Source organism: Falco biarmicus, chromosome 1 (assembly GCF_023638135.1).
Source record: "Falco biarmicus isolate bFalBia1 chromosome 1, bFalBia1.pri, whole genome shotgun sequence".
Lineage (NCBI taxonomy): Eukaryota > Metazoa > Chordata > Aves > Falconiformes > Falconidae > Falco > Falco biarmicus.
Genome location: NC_079288.1, coordinates 104,855,191 through 104,883,073, shown reverse-complemented (window position 1 = coordinate 104,883,073; position 27,883 = coordinate 104,855,191). Strand labels below are relative to the sequence as shown.

General features: G+C 39.9%; 1 protein-coding gene and 1 long non-coding RNA gene across 2 annotated transcripts in view; both read left to right on the top strand.

Annotated features, from left to right (window-relative positions):
* The window catches only part of ARSJ (arylsulfatase family member J), a 45,627-nt gene extending 33,648 nt beyond the window's left edge, over positions 1-11,979 (top strand). The window contains exon 2 of the mRNA XM_056325325.1: positions 9,410-11,979. Coding sequence (XP_056181300.1) covers positions 9,410-10,811 — 1,402 coding nt within the window. The 3' untranslated portion in view covers positions 10,812-11,979. The remainder of the gene's footprint in view (positions 1-9,409) is intronic.
* A 6,433-nt stretch (positions 11,980-18,412) lies between these two features.
* LOC130152702 (uncharacterized) lies at positions 18,413-27,599 on the top strand. The gene is made up of 4 exons (XR_008823797.1): positions 18,413-21,263; positions 22,208-22,338; positions 25,226-25,347; positions 25,880-27,599. It is a non-coding gene; the product is annotated as an uncharacterized LOC130152702 (long non-coding RNA).
* Positions 27,600-27,883: the final 284 nt, after the last annotated feature.

Here is a 27,883-nt window from a genome sequence, read left to right as displayed (position 1 = left end):
TATGTAAGAAGGCCTGTGTTATTACCAATTTAATGTATTTTTTTAGGCAGAATGCTTCGATGAGACACACTGAAATTCACACTATCTGTAAGAATGACTAGTCCAGAATATTAATAGTATCTGAGATTGTGTTATCTCGGCACAGCAGTGAATGCACAGGTTAAAGTGAAGGCTGCTTTTTACACAATTTCAATGCTCAGGAGTTACGTGCTGTAGCACAGAGAACAGCCTTTACAAACTGGTAGGTGCTGTGTCCCTCTCCTTGCGTGCTGTTTTTACTTCAGCCTCGTGCAGTGCTTGCAACAGGGTCTGCAGCCCACTTTTTGAAGTGCCCAAGGGGGGAATTCTGCCTGCCAACTTAGGGCTTTTAGATTCCATTTATCTCATTTTCATCTCTTTTTCCTCCTGTAAAAATGACTGAAGCTGGACTAGAAAACTCACCTCTTACTAATGAATTGTTTTACCTTTGCCATTTACTTGCCTTAACTTCAGAGGAATATGCAGGGCTGGTCTGTTCATGCGAGCCTCTCTTCTTGCACGTGTAGCTCCGGTACACTCCTGACTTCTCAGCAGTGCATTTCTTTTCCTCATCACATGTTGATTAGGTGTAATATCCAATAGGATCTATTTTTGCTGAGAGCCCAGAATTTGGTGGCAATGTTTGGATTTGTGGTTGGCATGCAAAGTATTTAGTCAAATTGTTTTCTTCTCATGTCACTTACATGTAGACATGAAACAGAGAGTGCCGATTATGCAATAACACATTCCCCCCCCCCCTTTTTTTTTTCTAAATGAATAACATGCAGTGATAAAGTTGGAAATGTTGTGCTCTGTTTCAACAGCTGCAGTGAACTGGGAGCAAGGAAAACAATAGCTGCATACACACATGTGCATTCCAGCTGCGGCTGACTCCCATGTTCTCCTTTATTCTTTTTGTCCTCCTATTTCAGCAGAGAAATTGTCTCAATGACAGGAAAGGTTAGTAGTGGATATGCTGCCAGTTTAATACTGTTTTGTAAAAAATCAGAATTAATGTATAAAAATACTAATTACATCTTAATTTGTGGGGTGATTTAAAGTTGAAACTTCTGCTTGACTTTCATTATACAATTTTTATTTTTCCAGGCACCAACAGCCCCTTGCAATCAGGAAAAGTAACCCCGAGGAAATACAGATAAAAGTTTCTGTTTATTTTCTCTCCCAGCTTGGTTACACAGTCAGCTATTTTTCCTTTAAAGCTGGCAACTCTAGAGACAATTTCTTTTCTGCTGTTCATCAAGCTCTGCCTCGCTGCTGGGTGCCAGTTGCATCAGCAGGAGTTGGGAAGATAAAAGAGAGTAGAGCTGGTGGATACCCTTGAGATGCAAAATTGGTCAGAATATAGAGCTACAAAGAACAATATTTTCTGGCTTGGTTCTCCAGCTTGTGAGCAGCAGGGTCCATCGTTGTGCGTGGGGGCTTCTGAACCACCACAACCATCACTGCAAGTCCCTCTGGTTCTTGCTATTGATAAATGTTTATTTTTGCTAGTGTAACTGGGTGGCATTTCTAGGTGCTAGATGATAAAAATGTATTTGCAGTGTAAGTGATGTAGTGGTGTAAGTATGTTATTTAAATGGCCAAATGTCAAGGCTTGCATGAGAATTTTCAAGTGATTTTGAGGTTGAGTTGATACATCAAAATCCAAATGGCACTTGGATACCTTCACTCCTGTAGGTGCTTGGAAAAAGGTAATTGGAACAAAAAAGGTAACATTATTAGTCCACAAATAAATCACTACTTATTTTTTCTTTTCCTGTATTTGATGGAAGAGCCTTAGGTGATTTGAAAACACACAGAAAACCCACCCCACCCCCCCAAAACTGGGAAGTAGGGTAAGATTCAGAACTTTTCAAGTGAAATGTTTGCAGTAGCGCTGCCAGAGTGATAAAACAGTAAATAATTTGTTAGACTTTTTTATATAAACGCTTGGTTTAGAAGTGGGTATTTTTCTGCTCTGATTTATAAGCACATAAAAATTCAAAGCATACAGCTGAAGATGAAATGAATGTGTGTGTATGTCTGTGTGTGAAAACTTTGGGTTTACGTGGGCTGACACAGTGAAAGGCTGCAAAGGTTTGGCATTCACATTTAGTCTTTAATGTTGCATTTGCTTCTCTGATCCTTCAACACTCATAACCCACCTTCCCTCCCCAAAATCTTAAAGCTTTAAACTAGAAGATAAAAATGGTTAAATTATAGATTCATAGGGTTTTTTCTGGCATACATTTAACAGTGACAGAAGACTTGAGCAGAGAAAATGTTCTGAGGGGGATTGTTCAGATTCAGTTGGGCTTCCCTGTTTCTTTCCCCAGGAAAGTAGGAAACCTGAGGCAATGACACGAACCCAGGTCTCATCCCAGTGTGCATCCAGCATTTGGTCAGTTGAAGAGTTGAGAACCAGGACCATGGGGACCAGAGGGATCATGCCTACTTCAGAAAATGGACAGCCTTTGCCTCCCTAAGATTTGAAAAAAATATCTCAGTGTTGGTCAGGCAGTGGCACAGTATTCTGCATGTCATTTGCTGCAGAAGAGCTCATTTGAACCCTCCAGCCATAACTCATATCCCAGTGAAGAACTCTAGTAATAAATCTTTACTTCTTTTTTTTCTAGAAGGAGATTTTCTTCTGTAAGTCATGCACCCACCCATCTTAGGGAAGTAACTCTCTAACTATGGTACCATTTGCACATATCAATAAAAGTATTTTCTGATTCAGACCACTTGGACAATGCTGTAGATACGTAGAATATCTTACCCACAATCTTAAGCAGCTAGAAAAATAGGCAGCATAAGCCAACACATCCTGTCTACCCTTAATTTATATTGTTCAGCAAAAGGGTACATTTTGTGACAGGTCATGTTCTAATGTAGAAAGCGTTTCCTTCATTCCTTAGTGTTGTTCAGGATCTTAACCAGGACAAAATGCTGCATGGCTGACTTGAGAGTTACTTCCATACCTATCGCATCACTCATGTTCATGGCTCAAACTTTGATTGCTTGCTTTGGTCTTGTTTCAGCCAACTACCTGGCTGAAACTACATTCTTATTTAAACTGTGTGTTGAACTGAAGCCTTAGCTCTAACTTTACTTTGGAACCAAGTAGCCAGAACTTAGGGCAGAAAAACCCACCATCCCCAGCGCTGCTGCATAGCTGCTGTTTCTGAAAGACAAACTGTAACTCCTGTAGCATAGGCTTAAGGCTTCTTAAGATACTTTCTGAAAGACTATACCGCATGAAACCCCAACCTTTTATGCTTTTGTTTAGAAAATGTATCACGTGGAAGAGTACCTGGTTGCCATAGACCATCAGTACTGAAGAAGTGTGATTGACAGAGCTTAGCTAACCCGGTCTGGTTCAGAAAAGATTAGTCCAACTTGCTGCCTTAACAAATGCTGAGATGCCTACTGCCTGCGTTTGCTTTCAGGGAAGCATGATAAGTGGAAATTAGCAAAGGCAAGACTGGAAATAAGACAGACCTGAACATTTAGACAACACTTTGCTTATCAGTAAATTTATGTAATATGAAATGAGAAAGAAGCACTGTGGCTACAGGCTATGGCTTCTGTTGTCATCAGTGTGAAGAGACTATGAATTGATGCTGACTGCTTTGCAGCAATTCATGTCAGGCTCTGATAGGTTTATTTGCATCTCATTTAAATTAGCTTAGCTCAGTCCTCTGCCCCAGTGTGTTCAGTATCAACCTGCTCCTCTTCCAGTTTTACTTTCTCATTATATTTTTTAAAACCTTAGCAGATTCAGCATAAAACATTTAGTTCTTATGGCAAATCTTTCTGATGCAAAATCATTTTTGTGTGGTTCTTTCGTGTCGGTCCGTGTCTGATCAGGAACTTTGCATCTCTCTGCCATGCTCTTCACCAGCTTGTTTGGCTGGCTGAAAGCAGAAGGACTTCCAGACAGCTTCTCTTTCCCACGCAAGCATCTTACAGAGCTCCAAATAACTTTGAGGTAAATAAGAGTAAACACATCTGCCCAAAGTAACAGCTTTTTCAAACGATTACGGTTTGTGGACTTCATGCTTAAAGCCTCAGTCCACAATAAAGTAGTCTTTATCAATCTGTTTTCTTTTGCTGGTCATAGGGCTCTGCTTCTAGTGATTTGCTGGTGGCAAGTGTGTTGTTGGGTTTTTTTCTCCCCGCTAATGTGGACCTCTGGGGACTGGGAACCTCCAAGCATAAACTGTCACCAATTTCTACATTCTTTACTCATCTGGAATAGCTACATTTCTAGCTGTTGTGTTCTATGTAAAGTTTCAGGTAAGATGTCAAAGACTGTTCTTTAGCAGTCCCTAAGATAAACTGCTATCTACATGCTGTATTTTATTATTTTTAACAAGAAAATGCATAATCAATAACGATCCCTTCAACTAATGTAGCATGTGTACCTCAGTGCTATCACTGTTTGCAACTCCTTCTGGCAGATGCTTTTTTTTATTTGAAATACTCTTTTCTAAATCCTAGGCTAAAGTTTATTATTTTTAAAGCTGAGAAAAAAATTTTGACATATCCTGAGCTATGCAAGCATAATAAAAATATATTTTCCACATGTACTAACTAGACCTGTGCTAGCAAAAGTTCCTGAAATTAGAAACTTCAAACTGTGCTCCTCTGTTAATGAAGATTAACAAGAATCTCAGTTCGAAGACAATTAATGCAGTATTTTAACATCATGAGAACTTAAAATCAATAGTTTTGTACATGCACATTACAAAATTAGGAACATCCCAGCTTCTTCCTCAGTACAGAACCCACCCTGAAGTTAAGGGTGAAAATACTCAATAGAAAACTCCTTGGGGAAACTTTTTTTAAGGACAACCGGTTTGGTCTACATACGTTTAAGACTGCATAAGCAGCGTGGGGATGTGAGGCATGCCAGGAGAATCTCTTGTACAATACAGACCTTAAGTCTTGCTCTCTGCTTCAGGGGAATAGTAATGAAAATGTGCAAAGATTACTGTCATTGATCTGCTTCTCTACTTTGGTTTGCTCTCCAGATGAGAACCGGGAAACTAATTTAGCTTTACTAAGGACATCAGAAAGGGGAAATTAACCCTCGAAATGTTAATGCATTCCTCAAGCTCAGGTCAAATTGACTTTAGTATCCCCGTTGTGATTTACATCCACAAAGGCTCTGGCACTTGAATGTGCAGTTGACCTTTAACAACTTAATGGTCTCTGCACCTTGAGACTGAAGGCAGGAGTAATGTAAAAGCCACTGGCTTAGCTTTGTGTCTTTCTAGATTAAAACAGGATGGGAAATGGTGTTGGAAAGCAGTACCCTGAGCTCAAACTCAGGATGGAGGATTTATTTGTTTATTCATTTGTTTTAAGAAATACTTCTTTCAGCATCCAAGAAGCAAAGGACCTGTGAAGTCATCAAGATACTCCCACTGGGAGTCCACTGCTTTAAACTTTCCACTACAAACAAGTAAACAAAGTGGTGTAACAGTCAACTAGCCTTAAACAGCTGCCTTGGCTGGCACAGTTAGCAGTGTTTTCACTGTAAACATCTGAACAACTTCCACACTAAGAAAATAGAAGAGTAGAAAATGCGCAAGAAAGAGCCATCCCAGTGTAGTGAGGATAAATTCATTTTCAATATGCTTATTATTAGCTGAACATACTTAGTTCCTTGTTCTGCAGATTTCAGATTGCAGGTAGACAGCTGAGATCTAGGAACTTGGAGGGGTAGGGAGAAAGAGGGCATAGTACATGCATATAAAGTATTCACAAGTCTTGAACCCCTCTACTTTGTACAGAATATTATCAGTCTGTTACCTGTATATAAATACTGTCCATAAAGGTAGAAGTGTGGAAACCTATGAAATGAGATTTTGTGGCCTGTCACCATTTGTTTGTGTATAACTGGTTACCAGTGTTGTAATTATCATAATGAATTCCAGACTAGTCATGATCATAACTGACTTTCTGCATTTGGGATTAAATTAAACCAATTTATTCTAAAGAAATTGCTAGCATTGTGGTAGAAAGTGATGAAATCTATAGAATGTATTTCACAAACACTTCATGGCAGTTAGTGAGCTCGTGAGTTTATCTTCTAGAGAACTCCTCCCAAAGCAGCATCTGCCTCTTATTTCCTTTATGCTTTGCCTCGTTCAGTTTTTTCTTCTCTTGCACAGCCTAAATACAGTTTCAGAACAGTAACATTGAGACACTTGCCCTATTGCTATTAATGCCCTTTACTTCTATCTTTTGCTCAGATTATTTTGTTTTCCCATGAATGGTCTGCAGGTCCTTTGAAAACAAAATACTTTCACCGAAAAAGTAGCATTGGCACTTAATGGATCAATTAGGAAGGCATGCGGTACAGAAAAGTGAAGAAATCATGACCATTTTTGTGATAGTGAATAATAGTCTGATAATTAGAGGTTGTCATTTTTGTGAAACACTTCTACAGTTAAAATGTTTGGGCTTAAATTTGATTATTTTGCAGATCCCTTTTTACATTTATGAATATAAAAGTGCCTGTCTCGGTGTATGTGTGCATATATGTATATCTAGAAGCATAGCTATGCCATAAATAGCACACACACGGGGAACACACGAGCATCTCAGCAAGGAAGCCAGCAGCAGAGAACTGAAGCAGGACTGCTGTATGTGCCTTGTAGCCAGCATATTGAATAACTTACTGGGGGGACTGCTGAAATAAGATGCATTCCTGTGTACCAGATAACTTCCTAAGAAGAATATGTATCACCGAGGCTAATTCTTGGTAATTCTTGGTTCAGTGTTTGTCAGATTAACAGTGCAGGAATTTCATGCTTGGATATATAATTGAAAGGCCCTAGCTGGGGAATCTGCATGTTTTTTATGAATTCTTTATGAGAATTAACTTTGTACGAAATATCATACTTTCTGTGTGGGCATTGTAAAGAGGCAAACCGGTTTGCAATGTGTCACAGATTCTGTTGTCCGTTCCCCCCAAAGTTCAGCTTCTGTGTTGAGGAGCAGGGTGGAAGGATATGTTACAGCACTGCTTTTGAGAAAATACTGACTTCCAGCAAAATAAAGCTTATCAGGGCAGAAACTTTCCAGCGGGGATTGGGGGTTGATCCCAAGGTAGAAATGGCTGTCAACATTTAAGAAACCAGAAGCTATTTAGTAAAAGAGCAAGGTGGGGGCAAGGACTTTTCCAGTTGGATCAAATACAGGGAATTTACTGAAAGAGTTTAAAAAGGCAGAGGAAAACAAAGGAGAAGGCAATGAAATGTCTTGTAAACATCGTTCCTTGAGGACTCTCAGAGGTGGAGTGAACTGAGTTATGGGGCACTGCCATTAGTCAGCACGGTTTCCTTACTGCAGTTCACCTGTTTTAAAAGGAGAATATTATACTTGAATCATGGGAAAGACGTGGGTATTTGCGTGTGCCCATCGTATTTTTTTTAACAAAAGCAAAGTGTAGACCCCAGAAACGCATGATTTTGTGAGTGTGCTTTAACTACGGCAGTATCTCTTCTGTCAGCACCGGCTGGTGAGTTTGGGGACAATTGGATGGCAGGGCTCCCAATCCACAAACTGCTAACAGAAACAATGCTCTGAAAAAGTGCCAGGGAGACAGAGCAAAGCAGCAGCCCTTGTGGTGTAGTTAGCAGAGGCTAGCTTGAAGCAGAGAGTGCAACACCCAAAGCTTCTGCAACGAATTAGGCTAGAGCTTCTGGTTCCGTGGAAATAAGGTCAAGAATAAAATGGGAGTTACACAATTATTACAGATTGGCAGGCATTAAAGACATCTATGGTGCCTTCTAAGATCTTGGCCAGGAAGACATCATATAAAAGCAGACTTTTAAGTTATTTATGGACAGGCAGAGCCTAATGTTTTTAATTTTCTAAACAGCTCAGGAGGCCAATCAGATTGGCAATACTAGCAGAATGTGTCAGGAAGTCCCAACTCCCGCTAGCACAAATTAATTAAAAAAGTGGTTTTGGGGAAGATCCATAGTATTGGTGGACCTAGCCATTCTATTAATGACTGAGAATTTGATGTATTCGCACACGCTGGGAGAAATCTTCTTTGCTTTACAGTATGCTGTTACATTTTATTTTTTAGTGTAAAACCAATATAAATGGATTTGTCCTTGAATTTTGATGCTTGCTGCTGCCCATGCTGAATTCATTTTCTAATCATATGGAGCCCATATGTATTCTTTACACATAGACTGTACTGCACTGCAGAATTTATTATCCGATCCTTTAAATATACTGCTGTTGCATGCTCAAAGTCCAGCATTTTTATATGCTGTAGATATGTTTACCAGTAGAAAATTATGAGGCACTGTAAAAATTGTATTTGTCCACGTAATTTTCTATAACCATTTTTAATGGGGACATGTGACAGCTTTCTGCGGAGGAAAAAAACCTACTTCCAAATATCCGTCCTCCTGTATATATAGGTATTTTGACTAGCTCAGTTCACGGAAGGAAACATTTCATTGAGCAGTTAGGCAAGGGCAGAAAATGACTGCTGAACAGGAGAGCCAGTGATGAAATCACCACTTCCTTCTGAGTGATGGCTCATAAACCTCTTTCCCTGTAACTGCACATGCATCCTTCAGTTTTGGCCAGGATACTTGCCATCCGCACATACTTATGCCTCTTACTCAGGAGATGAATGCCGGAGCATGGGACTGTAGGTGTTCCAGGAGAGAGCAGAGCCAGGCCCCATCACGTGCATGCTGATGGCTGACCCGGTTGTTTTAATATTAGTAATATCTCTTCTAAGTCATAGCCTGTATGCATATTGCATGACGGATGACCAGAAATCCAACTGTCGGGCTGTCAGCGTTGCACGTGCCGGGAGAGCTGGTCTCCGGTCAGTGCTGTAGGACTTGCTCATGCTCAGAAAGAACAATGTCATCATTCTGCTGTCCAGGGTTTGTATCATACCGAAGGGGTACCGTAAAGCTCTGGGAGTTTGCTAGCTTTAAAATAGTACTGCCCAAAGAATGGCTCACGAGCAGCATGTTGCCTCTGAGATCCTTTGACATTGCTCACAACTACGAGGAAATTAAAACATGAAAAATGAGGCCAGCAGGGAGAGAAGTGTGTGATGCTGCTGCGTCTTGTTTTTTCAGTGTTGTCGCCCACTGGCCAAAGCGGGGGAACTGCTCTCAGACACTTGTGAAGCAAAGCAGATGCCGTTCTCCTGTTTTGTTGGATTTAATAGTGTGGCCTCTTTAGTTTTTGACATTCTTCAAAATATTTTCAGAGAAAATCGCTGCATGCGTAGAAATATTTTCTGTTACAGTTATGCACATCGGTGTCCACACGTAAGGGCCACAGCATGTTTTCCCCCCTCCCCACCTGATGCCTGTCTCCTCCCTGCCTCCAGGTACCAGATACACACGGGCCTTCAGCACTCCATTATACGGCCAACCCAGCCCAACTGCTTACCTCTGGATAACGTCACGCTACCTCAGAAGCTGAAGGAGGTTGGTTATTCAACGCACATGGTTGGCAAATGGCACTTGGGGTTTTACCGCAGAGAATGCATGCCCACACAGAGAGGATTTGACACTTTCTTCGGCTCGCTCTTAGGCAGCGGCGACTATTACACTCACTTCAAATGTGACAGCCCAGGGATATGTGGCTATGACCTGTATGAGAATGACAATGCGGCTTGGGATCATGACAACGGCATCTACTCGACGCAGATGTACACACAAAAAGTACAACAAATCTTAGCTTCCCATAACCCCAGGAAACCTATATTCTTATATATTGCTTACCAAGCTGTTCATTCGCCTCTTCAGGCACCAGGCAGGTATTTTGAACATTACCGATCGATAAATAACATCAACAGGCGAAGATACGCTGCGATGCTAGCTTGTTTGGACGAAGCCATAAACAACGTAACCCTTGCTTTAAAGAAGTATGGTTACTATGAGAACAGCATTATCATATATTCTTCAGATAATGGTGGACAGCCAATGGCCGGAGGAAGTAACTGGCCACTCCGAGGAAGCAAAGGGACCTATTGGGAAGGAGGTATCCGTGCTGTTGGGTTTGTCCATAGCCCTCTTCTGAAAAACAAAGGGTCTGTGTGTAAGGAGCTTGTGCACATCACAGACTGGTTCCCCACTTTGATCACACTGGCAGAAGGGCAGATCAATGAAGATATCCAGCTGGATGGCTATGATATATGGGAAACCATTAGCGAAGGCAGACGTTCTCCAAGAGTAGACATCTTACACAACATTGATCCGATTTACACCAAAGCCAAAAATGGGTCCTGGGCAGCAGGCTATGGGATCTGGAACACTGCGATTCAATCTGCCATCAGAGTGAATCATTGGAAACTACTGACGGGAAATCCAGGATACAGCGACTGGGTACCTCCCCAGGCCTTCAGCAACGCGGGCCCCAACCGCTGGCACAATGAACGCGTCTCCTGGTCGGCTGGCAAAACAGTGTGGCTTTTCAACATAACCGCTGATCCATATGAACGAGTGGACCTCTCTGCAAGGTATCCAGATGTAGTGAAGCAGTTGTTGCGGAGGCTTTCACAGTTTAATAAGACTGCCGTTCCTGTTCGATACCCACCTAAGGACCCTCGGAGTAACCCAAAGCTGAATGGAGGAGTCTGGGGTCCGTGGTTTAAGGAGGATGAAAAGAAAAAGAAATCAGACAAAAGTAAAGGTGCGAATAAGCAAAAGAAGAATAAGAACAAGAAAAAAGCAAATCGGAAAAAAGGGCAGTCATTACATTGCCGTTCACGTCTTGCTGGTGGATAGACTCTAAGCACCCTCTTTTGCCAAGTCCAAGTCAGCTTGACCCAACTTTCTTGAACTTCTGACAGAATATCTTAGAAATGCCAGCTCTGCACTATGGATAAAAGTTGTCACCTTTTAATTTTTTCTTCGATTTCACCAGCAGGAGATACCTCAGTGCTCTGCCTTGAGTGTACATAACCATCCACATGACAAACTTTCTCCTCTACGGGATGAATGGTGCTCACCCATCACAGCTACATTCCAGAGATCAATGGTGATAACACTTAATTTCAGTAAACTCATTTTTTGTGGACATGTGGTGGTTCCTTGCCTAAATCAGTTATAATATCTGGCGAATATGGAGATGTTAATGGCAGATGTTCTCAAACTGACAGATGATTCATAGAGAGGAAGGAAAAACAAAATTTGAGAACCTCTGTGGGTCAGAATGACATTTTTCAATACAAACACAGCAAAACCATGAAGCCGTCAGAGTAACTTTTTAGAGGTATTGGGGAGAGGGGCATGATAGGAGGAAAGCTGCTTTGAATTAGACTTTGTCTGTCTTACATAAATCAGAAAATTTAAAAAATTTCCTAGGTGTGCTAAGCTCCCTCCATTTGTAGTAAACCCAGAAGGCTGTTATTGAACACACGTGAACAGCTAGCACACGTCACGTATAGGTTATTATAGGCATAGAGAAAAACACATCACCAAAGTGAATGTAATTTTTAAACACTAAGATAACTGTACAACAACATGTAAAAGACATAATTTATTTTACAGCACAATACTTACTTCTCTTCCATTAAAAGTTTAATTACTGGGTGACACAAGGTACTCTTTTGGGTGCAAGGGTTGTTTGGGGTTTTTTCCTTTGATTTTTCATTTTATTTTCACTCTATCATTCAGAGTTTTATTTAACAGATCAATATCCTCAGAGTACTGTAAAACCAGAAAATACTGTATACACTGCTAGAATGAGAAAGGAGAATGATTCAGGTGCATCATTTCATTATGTATTTGCCTCCAATTATTTTGAATGTAACAAAGTGATTATTTAATTTAGGAGTCACATGAATATTGTTCAGTTTCTGTACAGAAGCTAGGCCATCTTTATGTTTGGGGGAAAAATTCTACTTTAAACCTTTTATTTATGTATCTATTAAAATAGTTTATTTTTATGGCATTCATAAAAGTAGTCTGCCTCTTCTTTGCATTAATGATAGCAGTTCTGTCCTTGTTTATTTTAAATGAACTCAGTAAGCTTTTTTATCACTATTATTTTTGGTGCAGGGCTGATTTTTATGACACTTCACTTCTGAAACAGAATGTCTTGTTCCAATATGTATATAATTTGAGACATGGTTCAAACTTAATCATCCATGCAGACACCTTGGAAAAGGGCTAATGGATGTATTGACTACATATTAATGGTGATCTGTGATAAGTGATACAATACATATGGATATGTAAGTTTCAAGATAAATTATGTTAAGTAAAAATGATGAGTCATTTGTTACATAGCTATAACATGGTGTGGTGAAATTTAAAATAAGTGTGGTCTTCAGCTACATCTCCCTTGACTTGGAAGTCACGTTCATATAAATGGATTACAGTTGAAAAATTAAACATTTGTAACATCAGTGCACACTAAAATCTCAATTATGTCCCATGCTCCAACACCTCTGACCTTTTTTGAAAAGAAACTAACTGCAGACATATACTGCCAAAACATAGTAAATTACATAGTTTCAACTATAAAGCAGAATAAAGCTGTCATTAATGAAAACTTAGAAACAAGTTAGTCCTATTTTGGAGTTACTTTTGTAATTAATATACTGGGGACAAGATAGAAATAGACTTCTTAAATAGCTACCTATAAATAATAATTATAAAAGGATGGTGTGTGTCTGCACAAGTGTTTAACATTGTCACTGTTATTTTTCATATTGTGTGATGCTGAAGAGGACTAATAATTTTCTTAGAAATCTGTCTAGCTTTACGTAAGATCCAGACTATTCAGTGAGTAATTAGGAACTCAAGCATTCTCTAATTTCTGACTTTTTTAAAAAATGTACCGTCAACGTCCTTAAAAGAAATTATAATAATGTCTTGAGGCATTACACTCCAAAATGTGATGTATAAAATTCATGTCTTGGAGAAAATACATGTCTTTGTTGTCTTTGAGAAAAAGTGAAACTTACTAAGTTATTCTGGATCAGCTATCAGTGCACAGGTATATGCACAAATTGGACAAATGCAGAAATGCAAAAATGATGACTTTTTATGGTGTACCTTTTCTGATCTAGGAAAGAATCTACATTTCAATAATAAACATTAGGAGAGAAGTGAAGGAATCCGGAACTGATTTTGAAACATTATACAGTCTGGTCTGGTCTACAACTTAACATGTAAATTATGATGTTTATGTTTGAAATACCCTGTCTTGCACAGAGTTCAGCATTAGAAAGAAACAATAATGTTTCTGACTTTCCAAGGTAATTTAAAAAATGCCAAAATTTTAAATGTATAAACTAAACTATACACAAAGAAGAGTAAGATATTTGAATTTATTTTGGCATAATAGAAAGTACACACTGTAATAAAGTATTACCCTCATAGAATCAGTGATCACCCTTTTCCATGAAAGTTTTATGGTTGCTTTGGCTTTTATTAGACTGAAGCAACCAGACAGCATTATTCTCTGACAATTTCTTGTTCTCTAATTATTTGTATCTGTTCTCTCTCAGGCAAAATGGGAGTCCTTGAAAGTAATTGGTGCAAAGCAGAACAGTAGACCAGTTCTTGCATGCCCGTGTATTAAATAGTCTGTCACAGAAGTAAGTGTTTGTAGAGAATACAATGGGAGTATGTTTTCTAGGGCTCTTAGGCTGAATTTCTCTTGAAATTGATATTCTGACCTGGTATAGTCCAAAAGCTGGATTTGGAGTGGGTTAGAAAGTACCCACAATTTGGAAGCCTTCCTGAATCTTTTACTGAAGAGATGCTGATGTGAAAACACCATGTTGCAATTTTCATGTCTATTGTCAGGCAGTACTTCTTTTTCACTCCAACAGAGCAATGGTCTCTGGTTTTTAGTGGTACCTCTCTCCGGTAGCTCTCAAACCTGATGTTGTTGTGTACAGAGTTGGAAGTAGTTCACTCTCACAGCAGGATTTCACAGGTTATTTATGTCTCAGAATGTGCTACATGCCCAATCACAGGGAAGGTATGGTAGGTAAACACTGCAAGCTGTTCAGAAAAGGCTACGAGACTTACTGAAACCACAGTCCGGTACTCTGAAGGAAAAGCAGCAGTCCTAACTGCTGGACAGCCATAGCGAGGGAGTTAGCACTTTACGCAGCTGGTGTATTTGTGCAAAGGCACTCGTGAATACCTGTTGATATCTGGTGTAAGTCTGTAACTTGTCTCTCTACCCACATTTTTAAAGAGATCTAGAAAAAAATTGGGTGGGGGAGGGTTTTATTCACTCTTTTTAAGTTGTCTCAAGCCTTCTGTTCTCCACATGCTATATAGGTACAAGAAAAAGGCAGGTATGATACTAGCTCTCTGATCTGGTCCTAGTGACATCCACACCTTAGGGAGGACAAGCCTGAGTCGGGAGACAATATTTCTTCCTTTTCCATGTATTGTTAATAGCTGTGATCCTGGATCATCATTTCTACAGCAAAGCAACCTGAAGAGCAAGGATAACTGCAGGGAAGAGACGAAGACAGAAAAACTTGAGAAAGAAAAAAACCCACCAAACCAGAAGCAAGAAAGCCTTGCCTTGTGATTGATGCTCCCTGAACACAGTATATCACGCTGAATTGCTTTTTAAAGTCTTGTAAGTATGAAAAATATTTGTGTGGCCCTTTTCAGGTTTTCTCATTTTTATTCTAAAGCTTTGTGAACTGCTCTAATGGTTAGATAATTTTATCATGTTCACTTTTTATTATTATTATTGTTGTTGTGGTGGTGGTGGTGTTATTTAGTTTGACATAAAGTTGGAGACAAAACACTATCCTGGCTACAGATAAAGACCAGTGGAAGGAGGTGCCAAGAAGGGTAAGTAAATCTGAAATGGCAGTCTTTATGTATGGGTCGTGTTGTAAGATGTGAGGGAAAGTTTGTGCGGTTGTGAAGGTCCATCACGAAATGTGAGTTGTCATAACTAATGGAGTCATTCGTGTCTGAAGGCATCCAAAAGGTTCTCCTATCTGCTGGGACATGAGGCTTTTTGGAAAGTGAATTAGACTGTTAAACCTAGCAAGTTTCTCTTTCTCCCTGCAGGTAATGGGTGCTGATTGGATTTCAAGATGATGAAAGAGCACTCATGTTTCCATCTGTGCGGGGTTGTACATAACGGGTTATCTGAGGGATCATCTAGACAACATTGAAATGCAGGGGTCTGTGATCACACTGCACAGAATAAGCTGCTTTTTCTCCCCCTATGTTTTATGCACCACACATTCAGCAACCAACACTCAGGCTTCTGCATAGGAATCCACATTTTGAAACTTGCCTTTTATAAAGTGCATTAGATTTCTGCAACAGAAAGTGAGGCAGCAGCAGAAGTTAGAATGTATGAGGTTGGGTGCTGGGCTGCAGCATTTAGGGAGTAAATTAGGAAAGGACTTGCTGTTAAAATTTCTGTCCATTGAAGGAGCTTCAGATTTAGTTGATGGTAAAGAGTAACAGTAGATTCCACAATGCAATTAGAGAAAAGCAATGAGTATGTCCTGCATTCCCCTTAAACTACAAGGAGGTACTGAATTCCCTCTAGTGGAATTCTTTAGTGCAAATGGGGATGCTGGATCTACAAGCTTCTGCTCCAAAGGTGGTTCAGAAAATCTCTGAAGAAAGGAAAAGAAAGGAAGAAAATAACATATAGTATGTTTTATAGATTTTTTTGTTCCCCCAGATACGGAGATCTACAAACAAAGGATTGTACCTTTGCTGACTATTGTTGTGTGTTACATGCAAGCCCTAGGAAAAAAAATACTTGGCGATTTTCGGTATATAACAGTCACAGACACTATAGGTTCCTTTTGTCATCTTGCTTTAAACCCAGTAAATACTCATCAGCGATGTTCAAGGAAAGCAAGTAAAGTCTAGTTTACTTCATATTGCATATACTGCAAATTATACTGTTGATGTTATGTCTGCTTTTCCAAAAGATAATGTTAGCTCAGAGAAAGATGCTGGAATATACACTATGCCTGTTGACTACTGACTTAATGAACTGTACTGTCAGGACAGCAGTAACTTTTCTTTTGCTGCTTTCAGTCTTTTATTTTCTTGTTTCCAAGAACAGGCAGGGAATGCATATTCCCACAGAAAAAAAAAAAAAGCATAAGATTTAATTTAGTGGTTAAGTAACACCAACTTCACTTCATCATTCCATTCCTGTTCAGCAGAGTACTCAATAACGTACTTAATTTCAATTCTGTGGAACGTCTTTCAAGGTCTTGATGAAGTGGAGAAGTGTAAAAGACAGGCCAGTGTGAAAGTACAAAAATGTTTGCTTTCCCTACATTCTGTTTGTTTTTACCTCTGCCAAGCAAGTGAATAATAATACACATAAATACAGTTAACAGCATGAAGGAAGATCCATTAAGTGCCTGGGTTTGAATTAATGTTGCAACAAAGGTATATTCCATGTTACGGTTAAAAGTTGCTTCATAAATTCCATTTGTTTCAGTTATAATCAGAGCACCATTGCTAAAGTTTAGCTTGCAGCTGAAGGAACAGAACGGATTAATGACTGTTGTTGTGAATTTCTGTAATGAGTGAAGAACAGGGTCCTGAAAAGTCATGCCACATAGCCTGAAAAATATATTTTAAAATTCTTTATAAACATCAGAGTGTCAGTAAAAGTCAAGTATTTAATCACCCAAAATCAGTGCAGGCTGTGATGTTTGTTGTCATTCCCATGCTTCAAAAGATCACTTTGGAGAATCACTTGGCAAGGGCATGTTTATTCCTCCTTTAAATGCAGCTTTGCTTCTGCTAGTTAAGGTTAGCCAGCACAGAACTGCATGCAGGAGAAAGTCAAAGGGGCTCCAGAAGTTAAGAAGGTGTTCATTGTAAGTACAGAGAGCACAGTTTGGAAAAGGACATCGCTAGTATCGGAATCCAGTACATTTGGAGAGATTTGCCAAAGTCTAATGTGATATGCTAATTTGTTCCTTTTTGATAACTGAGACATATTTTGATTTTTTAAGAAGGCTAGACAAGGAGGGGAAACATAGCCCTGTGAGCAAATGAAGGGTACCAAGCTGTGACTGGTATCATACATGGAATGAAGATTTAATGGGAGCATTTTGGGGGAGTGAATGGGATGTCATTAAAGAAATACTTCATTTGTCATCATCTGGTTTTCTTCTAAAAATACCCAGCCTTCAAAGCTCTGAATGTTGGCAAAACTTTAGGGCCAAGGATGTAACTGGTAGTGTCTTACCTTTGGGCAAACCTCTTAAAATCTTTCTCTGACAGCACACCTTTTTATAGTGATTGATTCAAGTTTTATTTGGGGTTTTGTTAGCAGATTTCATTACATTTTATCACCATGGACGGAGTGAATATAGTTAGTGTTGATAAAGAGCATATTGGAGCTTTTTGGTTGGTGTTATTTATCTTTACCAAATTGTTTAGGCTTTCAAGTAATCGCTAAGCAATCTCTTAGCGAGACTTATTTCTATGATCCTGAAATAATTGATCTTTTATTACCGTGTAGCTATGGAGGATTTGAAAATTAATCATTTCCATTCTGTTTGGACAGCAGAAGAAAGTCCCTGCAGTTAATAAGTGTTAACCTCCCCAAAGAAGGGTTTGCAGAGATGCAGAGGCAGTGCACAAGCCCTGGACTTCAGCCCAGATGACTTCAGCAACTCACTGCCTTTTGTCTTTAAACATCATTTCTTTGAGATTTTTACTGCCGCTAGATTTTTCTTCCTTCTCTTTGAAAGGAAAAAGGCTAAATGATTAATTCTGCTTTCGCCATCAGATGTGAAAGTCTGCTTGGAACCCCCCTGTGCAGAATGGCAGCAGGAGAACAAGAAGTGCCTGGTTTGCGGCAGGAGGAACACGCCGTGCTGCTTCCACTCCCACCGCTCTCAGCCTCCCACAGCCCCCGCTACCGAGTCATTAGCAGGAAAGTCACTAAACTTTTTAGCCTGTGAGTATGTCAAGATCCAATAGTTAGCCGCAGATAACGAACACGTTTAGATGAAACGGTACCCTTTCTGGTTCCTGTCCTTTCTTTACAGCCGCTTTCTTACTGCTTCACACTCACGAAACTTGGGGGATGGTTATATGAAAATCGGTGAAAGCTTTTCTCTATTCCAGATACAGCAGGCTGAGATCTCACTGACATCTGTTTCCTTCTCCTCCATGCCAGCAAAAAAACAGCATGAGGACTTGTACTAGAAGGCAGTCCTTGAAGTCCAGCTAGAATCCTGTCTTTCTCGTATTAGTCATGGTTGTTCCTCAGAGGTACACAGGAAATAATATCATATTAATATAATAAATTCAGCTAAATTCATAAACAAATAATAACTTTTCATCGTCCTGTGTGCTTATACAGTAGACTTGTTAAATATACAGTGTCTTGCTAAAGACACAAGCTTGCCAGGTTGCCATTTCCTATACTTTTAATTCCCATTTCATTATTCAAACCTAGTAAATTCTGTTTAAGTAGAAGATAACTTACTTGAAAAAAACAAACAAACAAACAAGGAAAAGCATCCAGTTCTGATTTAAAGAACAAAACTATGAAGAATCTATTCCTTCCCATTGTAAATCTCTTGCAATAGTTAGTATCTGAGTTAAAAGTACATATGCCTTCTTTTTGTCTGGCTACAGATTCCAGCCTTATGTTATCTTTATGCCCCAGACAAAGAGTTCTTTGGCACCTGGTGTTTTTCTCTTATAATTGTATGCCTGTATTCCAGTCTTTAAATTGTTTAGAAGCTGAATGGATCCTTAGAGTCTAATCATTGTATGGCACTTTCTCCAGTTCCTGAGCAGGAGCTGAAGCTTTTTTGCAAACCTCCAGTTTTTCAGTAGACTGTGAAAAATGTGGACATCAAAAGTAAATACAATATTCCTGTATTAGTTTCACTCAAGCTGTTTTAAAGGAAGAAACATCAGCTCCCAAGAAGGGAGCACTCCTCTGCCTCTAATGAATTGCATGTCCCTTGTGACTCTCAAATGGATAGGTTTCTCACCATTCCAGTTCTTCTGCTGGTACACCTTCGTTCCTTGTTACACATACTCTGTGCATCAGTCAATAGCTGGTTTCAGTAAAACATATTTTGTTGAAGAAGCTGAATTTCTATGATTCTATTAAGTTTTCAGGTAATTTGCATCACTTTGCAATTGTCCTGTCCATGTTGTACACCACTCCACCAGCCTTTGTGTCACCTGCAGATCTTGTCCGCCGTCATTTTGCACGGGCTGGACCCAATACTGCTTCCCGTGAAAGCACCTCCTTTTAATGATGACTTCCCAGTGACAGCTCCCTTGGAGGCCTACCAGGTAGCCATCGCTAATGCCATTTGGTGTGCATTCTGCTTGTACTATCAGAGTTATTTTAATTTATCGATTGCTTAGTTCAAGTAGCAAAACGGTTTGGCACCCAGGAGTCTTGAAAGCCTAAATCTCCTGTGGTGGAAGATAGCTGTAAAGCTCAGACTCTGCCCTGCAGGCTGCACTGAGCCTAGAGCATCCCCTGCTGCTTCAAGCTCGGGATGGCACTCCTAGCCAAGGAGCCCAGGCAGAGAACTGCCGGTATCATTTCTGTTTATTTTGGTTGTTTCGTGTGAGGCAGGCTTCTACTCCTTAGGTTTTGCTTGTTCTTATACAGGGGGGAAAAAAAATCAAGTCTGAAACCGTCCTGGAAAAAGGATTTTATGTTTTCTCACAGCAACTCAATTCTCTGTCTCAACTTCTACAGTCATTTTCTAAAAGCACCCTATGCAAAACAGGAGATGATAATGTATGAAATAGGCTACGAAATAAACACTTTAATTATATTTTATATCACAAAATATACTACCACCAGCCATGCCTATAATGTCCAGTTCAGAAAAATAATGGATGTCTCCTCTAAGGAGTAAATTTTCAAAAGTAACTTTTTAACTTTTCATGATTCCAGAGGGTAGACAATGTTTAACTCACACTTATTTAAATCGGATACTTGATATTTATTCAGATGTAGCCTTCAGGATAGCATACATAACTGAAGTGTTTTAGCAGTTGCATTTTCCCAACAGAAGATGTTGAAGATCATGTAGGTGAGTAATCAATGCCATAAAATAGCTACTCTGTTTCCCTTATGACGGACAAATCCTCATTCCTGTTTTCTTGCTTCCGAGTGCAGTGTGGTGGTTTATAACTGCTGAATGGTGAAATTCACTCCGTTTCACTGAGCCACCACTGTGATATACATACCTAGTTCTTTCTTCCACTCTTCCTTCACTGTGTACACTCATGGTTTTGAGCAATGCCTGTACATTTACTACATACCCTCACAGTTTGCAGTGCAGGGCATTATTTCTATCTGTTATACATACAGAAAATAAGACATAGGTTGTCCCAAGGTGACAGAGGAAGGCATTGGCAAGGGCTGGCAAAAGCCCAGATGTCCTGAACTGGAGTCTAATGGTTAAACCATAAGGCCATCATTCTTCAAGCACTTCATCAGGTGTGCTTCTACTGGTGTTTTGTAGCAGCAGGGTTTAAATCGGTCTGCAGAGGTACCACGGTAGCCTCTTGATTGCATGGTTTAGTTGCTGTGTACTGAGTTGGGAGCCACAGAGCAGATTTAGACATCCTCACCATCATCCCAACGGACTGGGGAGGTGAAAGTCACATTCTAAAGTCAGCTGCTACCTGTGCCCTTAGTTCAGCTGGGAGGGACGGGGAGTGGGGGAACACTCAGGCTGACTTAATAATTTGCATCCTAAAATCTTTTGCTGCATGCAACAAGATGAGTAATATTTTCCCTATGACAATATCAAATCTATTTGTAGAATTGTCTTATAATTCCAGAATTTATTCAGTCTGTAATTGCCTAGTGATATTATTTCCCTAAAGATCATGAATATATTTTTTTTACCAAGTACTTTCTGAAAATATAAACAAAGGTAGAGTTGCACGGCAAGGGCATCAGTCCTGCTGGAAAACATTAATAGCTTTAATGATGGAAATAGGGCAGGTCTGAGAGTTTGTAGTTACTGCTGTTTACAGGTCTGGGTGAGATACTGGTTTAAATGTGCATTTTGTGAATTATTAAGGTAGATGTGAGAGCAGTACACCAAAATTGCAATTTATTTATTACATGGAGGGTAGATGGAAGAAAATACACTGTAGGTTTAATGTTACCAACATTTTTTTATTCCCAGAGGAAAAGACATGTCAATGACTCTCTTCTGCAGTGTCTGCTGAGATACAAGACTTCCCAAGGTACGAAAGCATGTTTCTAGTGCTGTCATTGAGATTTATCCATCCAATACTGTAACTGTGTCATATCATGATTCCTTAGTTTACCTTAAAGAAGCAAAGAAAAATATACTTTTTATTGTCTATCAGCTGTACTGCATTTACCCAACACTACTTTCACCGCAACACCTCAGCAGTGATATTTTAGCTATCTGCCATTCATTATAATCATGTTAGTTTTCTCCCAATTCACTCAGCCCTCCATCTCTCATTCTTTTCTAGAAATTTATATGTCTTACTTGTCTTCACTTGCAATTTCAATTAATTTTCATTACAAGCAGTAATGCTTTTAATTTAATTTAATTTAAATGTAATTCTGGATCTGCACTGGTCCTGTAAGCATGTCAGGTTTTAAGCAATGCAGATATTTCCTGATCCGTAATATGCAATAAACAGGTTACCCTGCACAACTAGAGGGAAGATTAAGTCAATGCTTTTGTTAGCTAGTTGAAGCACAGGCTTTTGCTAAATTATCCAGAATGCCTTTGCCTGACCATCTGTTTCAAATGGAACTGAATCTTTGGCTTTAATTGTAAATCTCTTATGAATATTATTTTCCTTTTCTTTCCTAACCCAAGCTGCCCTTTTGGAGATTGCTGGAAATCTCCCTGCATTGTATGAAAGGTGGGTGGGATTACCAGAGTGGCTGATACTGTGATTTCATTTTTTTTATTAGCTTTCCTGTTAATGATTTTACATCTATGCACTTGCTGCAAGCTGATACAAAAATCTGTGTTACCAAACTGTGTTTACAAATTTGCTACAAGGTATCATCTTATGAAGCGGGCTAAGTACAAACATGTTAAACCATATGGAAAATCCACCCCCATCTTGCTAAACTGTTCCAATGTTTAATTACCCAGATCATTAAAAGTGTGCACCCTCTTGCTCATGTTTTTTTTTTCTAGTTCCTTGGTCTAGCCCTCAGATGATATGATTATTCTTTATGTGTTTCCCATGAAGGAGTGCATAGATTGAGACCAAACCCAAACCCCTCCTACATCAGGTGCTGTTCTCCAACAAAGAATTACTCATCTTGGTAAGGGTTTGTCATTAAGTGCTTTGCAGATATTTTTGTTTCTTTTTTTCCCAAAGAAAGGGTGAAGTCATTCTTTTTATTTTAAGTTAAATGGGGGGTGGTGAGGAGGAAGCAAGAGCTCTGGGCTGGGGTGTCAGGGCAGGTGTTGCTGTTGGCCAAGTCCTCTCTGGAGCTCTTTGCTTTCCTCTTGTAAGGAGTGGGAAGGGGAATTCTCCTTCCCCTTCCTCTGGGAGAGTGGCTTCCTTTTCACTCATGTTGTCAGCAAACCATTCTGCCTTTGGTTGCTTCTAGCTGGGTTGGCCAGTGTGCCCTGCGCATCCAGCACATACTTTTCTCTTCCACCTACCCAGTCTGAATCACGGTACTGTCCTAACTTGCATCTTCTGTGGTGAGGGCAGCAATTCCTTTTTATGACCAAGAAAGAAAAGAAAAAACAAACCGAGTTACACTTCTTGGCACATTTTCCAGCTCCACTAGAGAACTTGGCCCTTGCTAGTCAGCAAGACCTTGAGCAAGCAGAGGAATCTTCTTCCTGCCAAGCTGTCTTCCCGAGCAGAGGCCAACTTGTAGCAACGCAGTGCGGAGATGAGTCAGTGAAACATGGACTTGAGTAAGCACTGGTAACTGATCTTACAGAAAATTCTGCCGTGTCTCCAGAAACAGCTGCATTTATTTCTTCATCCAGAAACCGCTGAGGTGGGGGAGTATTTGAACACTCCTAATCGAAATGCTAGGGTAGGTGCTGGTTTTCTCCTCATCACCTGTAGCCCTTCAGCTCCCATCCCTGCTCACCATCAGCTGTTGGTGCATGCCATCAGAACGCAGGCCTACACGTCGCACTGTTTATGAAAAAGAAAGAGTTTAGCTCATTCTCCTCAAAGGATTTCCAGTTTAGAAGGTTGCCACATTATCTTTTTATCTTCTTGAAGGTATTTTCTCTCCAGAATGACCAGAATAACTTTTATCAAAATGTACTTTATTCAAGTGGTTTCATAAAATTCTTAAATTAAAAGCAATATTTAAGAAAAAAACAAGATAAAAAGAAATTAAAATGAGAGGTATTTCTTGTTCCATATAGTTAGCTTTCACTCTACAGAAACTGATCCAGACAAGGCATACATGATACCTGCATGAAATAATGACTTAATTTTTAGTAGGAGAGTTTTGCCACTCTTCCCTCGTGGTCAGTTAGACCCATTCTAAATGTATGTTTTGTGCCAGTATAATTTGTTGATGTCATTTTTCACCAGTAGAATTAAACCAGTACATCTCCATGATGCTTTCTACAGCGGTGTAAAGGTGTTTTATAGTAACATTGCAATAAGTTTTTTCGCCCTTCCACACAGAGTATAGATAGATATACCTATATGGGCTTCTTTTGACAGCATAGATATTCTCTTTGCCCTCACAGGGCACATGGCCTTTAAATTATGTTTGGTAGAAGGTGGAGAATCCTTCCTGCATCTTTGAAAGAGCTTGGCCATCACAACACTTCTCTATTACCTTTGAATTGTGTTGTGCTGCCAGCCTTGTCCTTTCACATGGTGATTTGTGCGGCACTTCTTTCTGTGCAGACCACCCAGACCTTGGATGCAGCGTCCTAGATTTTGTCCTCTTAGTGCTTGCTGCCACTGTTAAACCAGCCCGTGTTTTTTTTGCTGTATGATATTGCTCTGCTAAGTGCTTGTACAGAAAGTCTATCTACACTAAAAGTTTCATACAGCTTTTAAAGGAGCCCTGAGGTTTAGCTCTTACTTTATAGAATGATGGAAGCAAATATCTTCACACTTCTCCCCCCCCCCCCCCTTCTGTACTGTATTCAGTGAGTGAAAATGATTCACTATGATTCATTCTCATTCCCTCCCAAGCCATGTTCTTCCCTGAAAAGTACAATATTTCTTTTCATATTCTCCATGAATACTGTGGCTGCAACCTCTTTCTCCTGTGTTTTTTGTAAAGAAGTTTAGCAGCAGCTCCTGTAAAGAAGAATGATCTGAGGAGCATGAGAGAAAAGCTGGTATTATATCTAGAAGCAACTCTCTGCACCTCTTGGAGAGTAATATATCAGCTCTTGGCAAAAGGAAGCATGCTCTGAGAATTGTTCAGCTGGACCTTAACATTTCTGGCCTAGGAAATGCAGAATAATAGCATTAGGGAAGCAAGAGATGAAAGATACCTACAGACTCCTCTTCATTTCCCTTCAGATGAAGGCTATGGCTTTACGCATCCAGCCTCTGAAAAAAAAAAAAAAAATACATCAGCAACTGCACAGATATAATTGGCTTGTGTAAAGCAGGAAAGATGTTGATGCCTCATCCAGTTCTTCATCTCTGTTTGAATGAAGACCTCCAAACAACAAAAGCATTCCTCTGGAGTTTTACACCAGTAGATGACTGTTTAAAACATGATTTTCAATCGCTGTCTGTGTGTCTGTTTAGTACAGTAAAAGATTTTTAGGCAATATAAGATAAGCCAACAGGCTTGCAAGCATTATCATATGACATTAGCAAAGTTACTCTCACAGCAACACAACAATTAAACCACCTGATCTGGAATTTGGGCACCTTTACTTTTCCATTCATGAGTTCTACTAAATCAATGGCTTCTGAGTGTTGATCACCAGCATTAGGCCCTCTCTGTACCAACGGTTCTCAGGAAATGAAGCATGGAATATTTGTTTCAGGTTCCAGCTGCTCTGCTTTGGGATGCAAGAAGTGTGCTCAGACTCATTAAGGCTGCAGGGTTTGGAAGCTGGTCCCGTGGTTACACCACAGACAATATTGCATGTGAGACCCAAGTGCTGTAATTCTTTGGCATGAAGCACAGCGCATGCAAGAGTTCAGCAGCAGCTCCAGAGCTGACTCTAACACGTCTCCTTGTTTTTCAGCTGCTGACGAAAAGGTGCTTTTTCAAAAAAAAGGTCAGAACTTAAAACAGATGTCCTCAGGCTGAAGACGGAAATATTTCACATGTGAGCAGTTGCACACACGCAGCATGGAGGCTGCTTCGGTAGGTTTCTCAAGAGCCCAGCAACCTTTCACAGGTCATGGGGAGCAGAGCTGCCTGGCTGGTTTCTGCCTTGAGTTTTGGGGGTAAAGCATGATACGGAGCTTGGTGTTGAATTCTTAAGCACATAGAGGATAAAGTCCTACAAGACTAAATTTGCCCAGGCTATGAGGGGACAGTACTTTTTAAAAACATGGATAAGCCAGCTGTACTACAATGTCCCTTCGATTGCTTCTGTCTGTAAGCAGAGATCCAGAGGCTATTTGAAATCCATGAACAGTATGCTCAGGGACTCCTTGTCTGAGAGGTCAAGTTGCAGTTGCCAGTAAATAGCAGATAAAGTAGAAGCAACTTCTGTGCCACTGTTGATGGGTGGCGGGGAAATCAGAAGAAAATTTTAAGTAGGAAATTATTAGTTGGTGAAGGGCGGGAAAAAGAAGGAATCTTTTCCTTTAAGCTTGCTCATTTCTTGAATTTAAGACCACTAACCTGAAATACTGTATTTCTTTTTCACTCTGCTTCTCGTTTGCTTTAGCGTTGCTTTCACCTAGAGTGTGAAATTCCAAGTCACTGTGAAAAAGCTGCCTTAGGAATATTCTTGGCAATACTGCAAGCAGAAAGTACAGGAAACCTCGCAAGAGAGTTTGTTCCAGCAACACTGCCATCCACGTTTCCCAGCTGCAAGGACATTGAAAGCAAATCTAAACACCGTCCTTTCCCTCCCAAAGAACCTCGCTAAGGTAGAAATACCTGGGACCAGAAAAGTGTAATTAAGTTATGCCACAATCACAACCCACTGAAATAAAGGGAAAACCAATTACTCTATGAGAAAAGTTTCACAAATCAAAAAGGGGGCAAGATAGTGTAACCCAGTTGCTGCATGACAGGCTGGCTACAAGACAGAGCCGGAAAGCAAAGGGGAAAGATTATTAATGGCAAGCATTTCTCTGCTGTTCCTTGTAGACACATCTGGCAAACACTTGTAAGTGCAGAAGAGCCAGTGCAGGGCTGATGTTGGAAAAAGGAAGGTAGCGCTGTCTCTCCCGTTTGCCACCAGTGCCGTTTGGTACCACCACATCGGATCTAACAGGCCTGTCACGTTCTTTTAGGACATGCTTCTGGTAACTTTCTGAAAGCATACTTAAGTAAAGAAGGAGAGTGTACACATTTATGGGGGCGTTAACCTTTCCAATGCTCTTAAACATAGCCTAATTTAGCTGCTAAGCTTTACTGCACAGGTGTATTGGCTTCATCAGTGAACGAAGTGAAGTCTATTACTGGTACAAGATCTTAAATACCATCTTAAGCTCTGTGTTCCGTCTAAAAAGTCTGTGAGATGGGGTTGGGGGGGGTCCTGACTACCATATTTGGACCAGATTATTCCTCCAGAGGAGACACAGTGGAGGAAGACATAAGGCTGCATTGTGAAGACCTGACTGCCTCTTGGAGAGGCCAAGCCTTGTTGACTTTGCCATTAAAATACAGAGGCCTTCAGTGCTGGAACTGTGTAAGAATTTAAAGGGAATAAATGTGACTCAGAACTTTATTAGCTGATTTCACCCTGTGTTGAAGTGCTGTCTTCCTTGAATGACACAAACTCAGCTTGGCTCCTATATACTGTGCTACAGTGTTCAAAGCTCCTCGGGGTGCCCCTGAAGGGAAGGTAATATAGCCAAAGATATACTGAGAAGTACCCTGGCATAATTGCTCTTCTGTGTGGTTTTAATCTCAGTTTTGCTTCAAGTTTGCAATATAACCAACATTAAGTTCATGACTTTTAGAATTATTTTGATTTTAGGCCATAGATATGTTATTTATTTATTGGTACTATTGAATTTTCTCAATTCTTTATTAGAACTGACAGATTTCTTTTTCTAATCCTGGCAATGGTAACAACTGCATAACCCTGAAGTTGCTATTTAACCCATTCGTGTTCATTTAGGAAGAATCATCAGAGAGGTCTCCTGCAGTTCAAGAAAATATGGATATAGCAATGTGATTGTGTCTGTGTGTCAACAGCGGGGCATATCAGAAAATAGTTTATCAGCAATTTTTAGGCAGAAGTCTGATTTACTGTTTTCTAATGTATAATATTGGAATAATACTGATTTCACTAGGCAAGTTAAGTGCTAAGTAAAACTTCTGTGAAACTGCAATCATTTGGCTCAATAAATTACAGTGCTCTACTACTAGCCAGAAAAATGCAATAAATGGTCAAATGCTAGGCTGGTGAATTTATTGTAAGTAAAGTGTACTCTCTTAAGTAAGAATGACTGTGGATGTGCTAAAGTCTAACTGGCACAGGGTTCAGGAATTAAAAGCTGGCCTCAGCAGTAAGAATAAATCATGTATAGAAATGTAATTTTGATACAGTTCTGTTCCAGCTTTTGAGGTTACATCACTGACTCCAAAAAGGCATCCTGGAGCCTGTCTTTATTGTGTGATGCCTCAGCTCCAGTTCGATGCAGACAGAAGCTAACAGCACTTAATTATAGCTACATCAAAGGCTTGCGTCAAACAGTATGGGTAAGTCAAAATA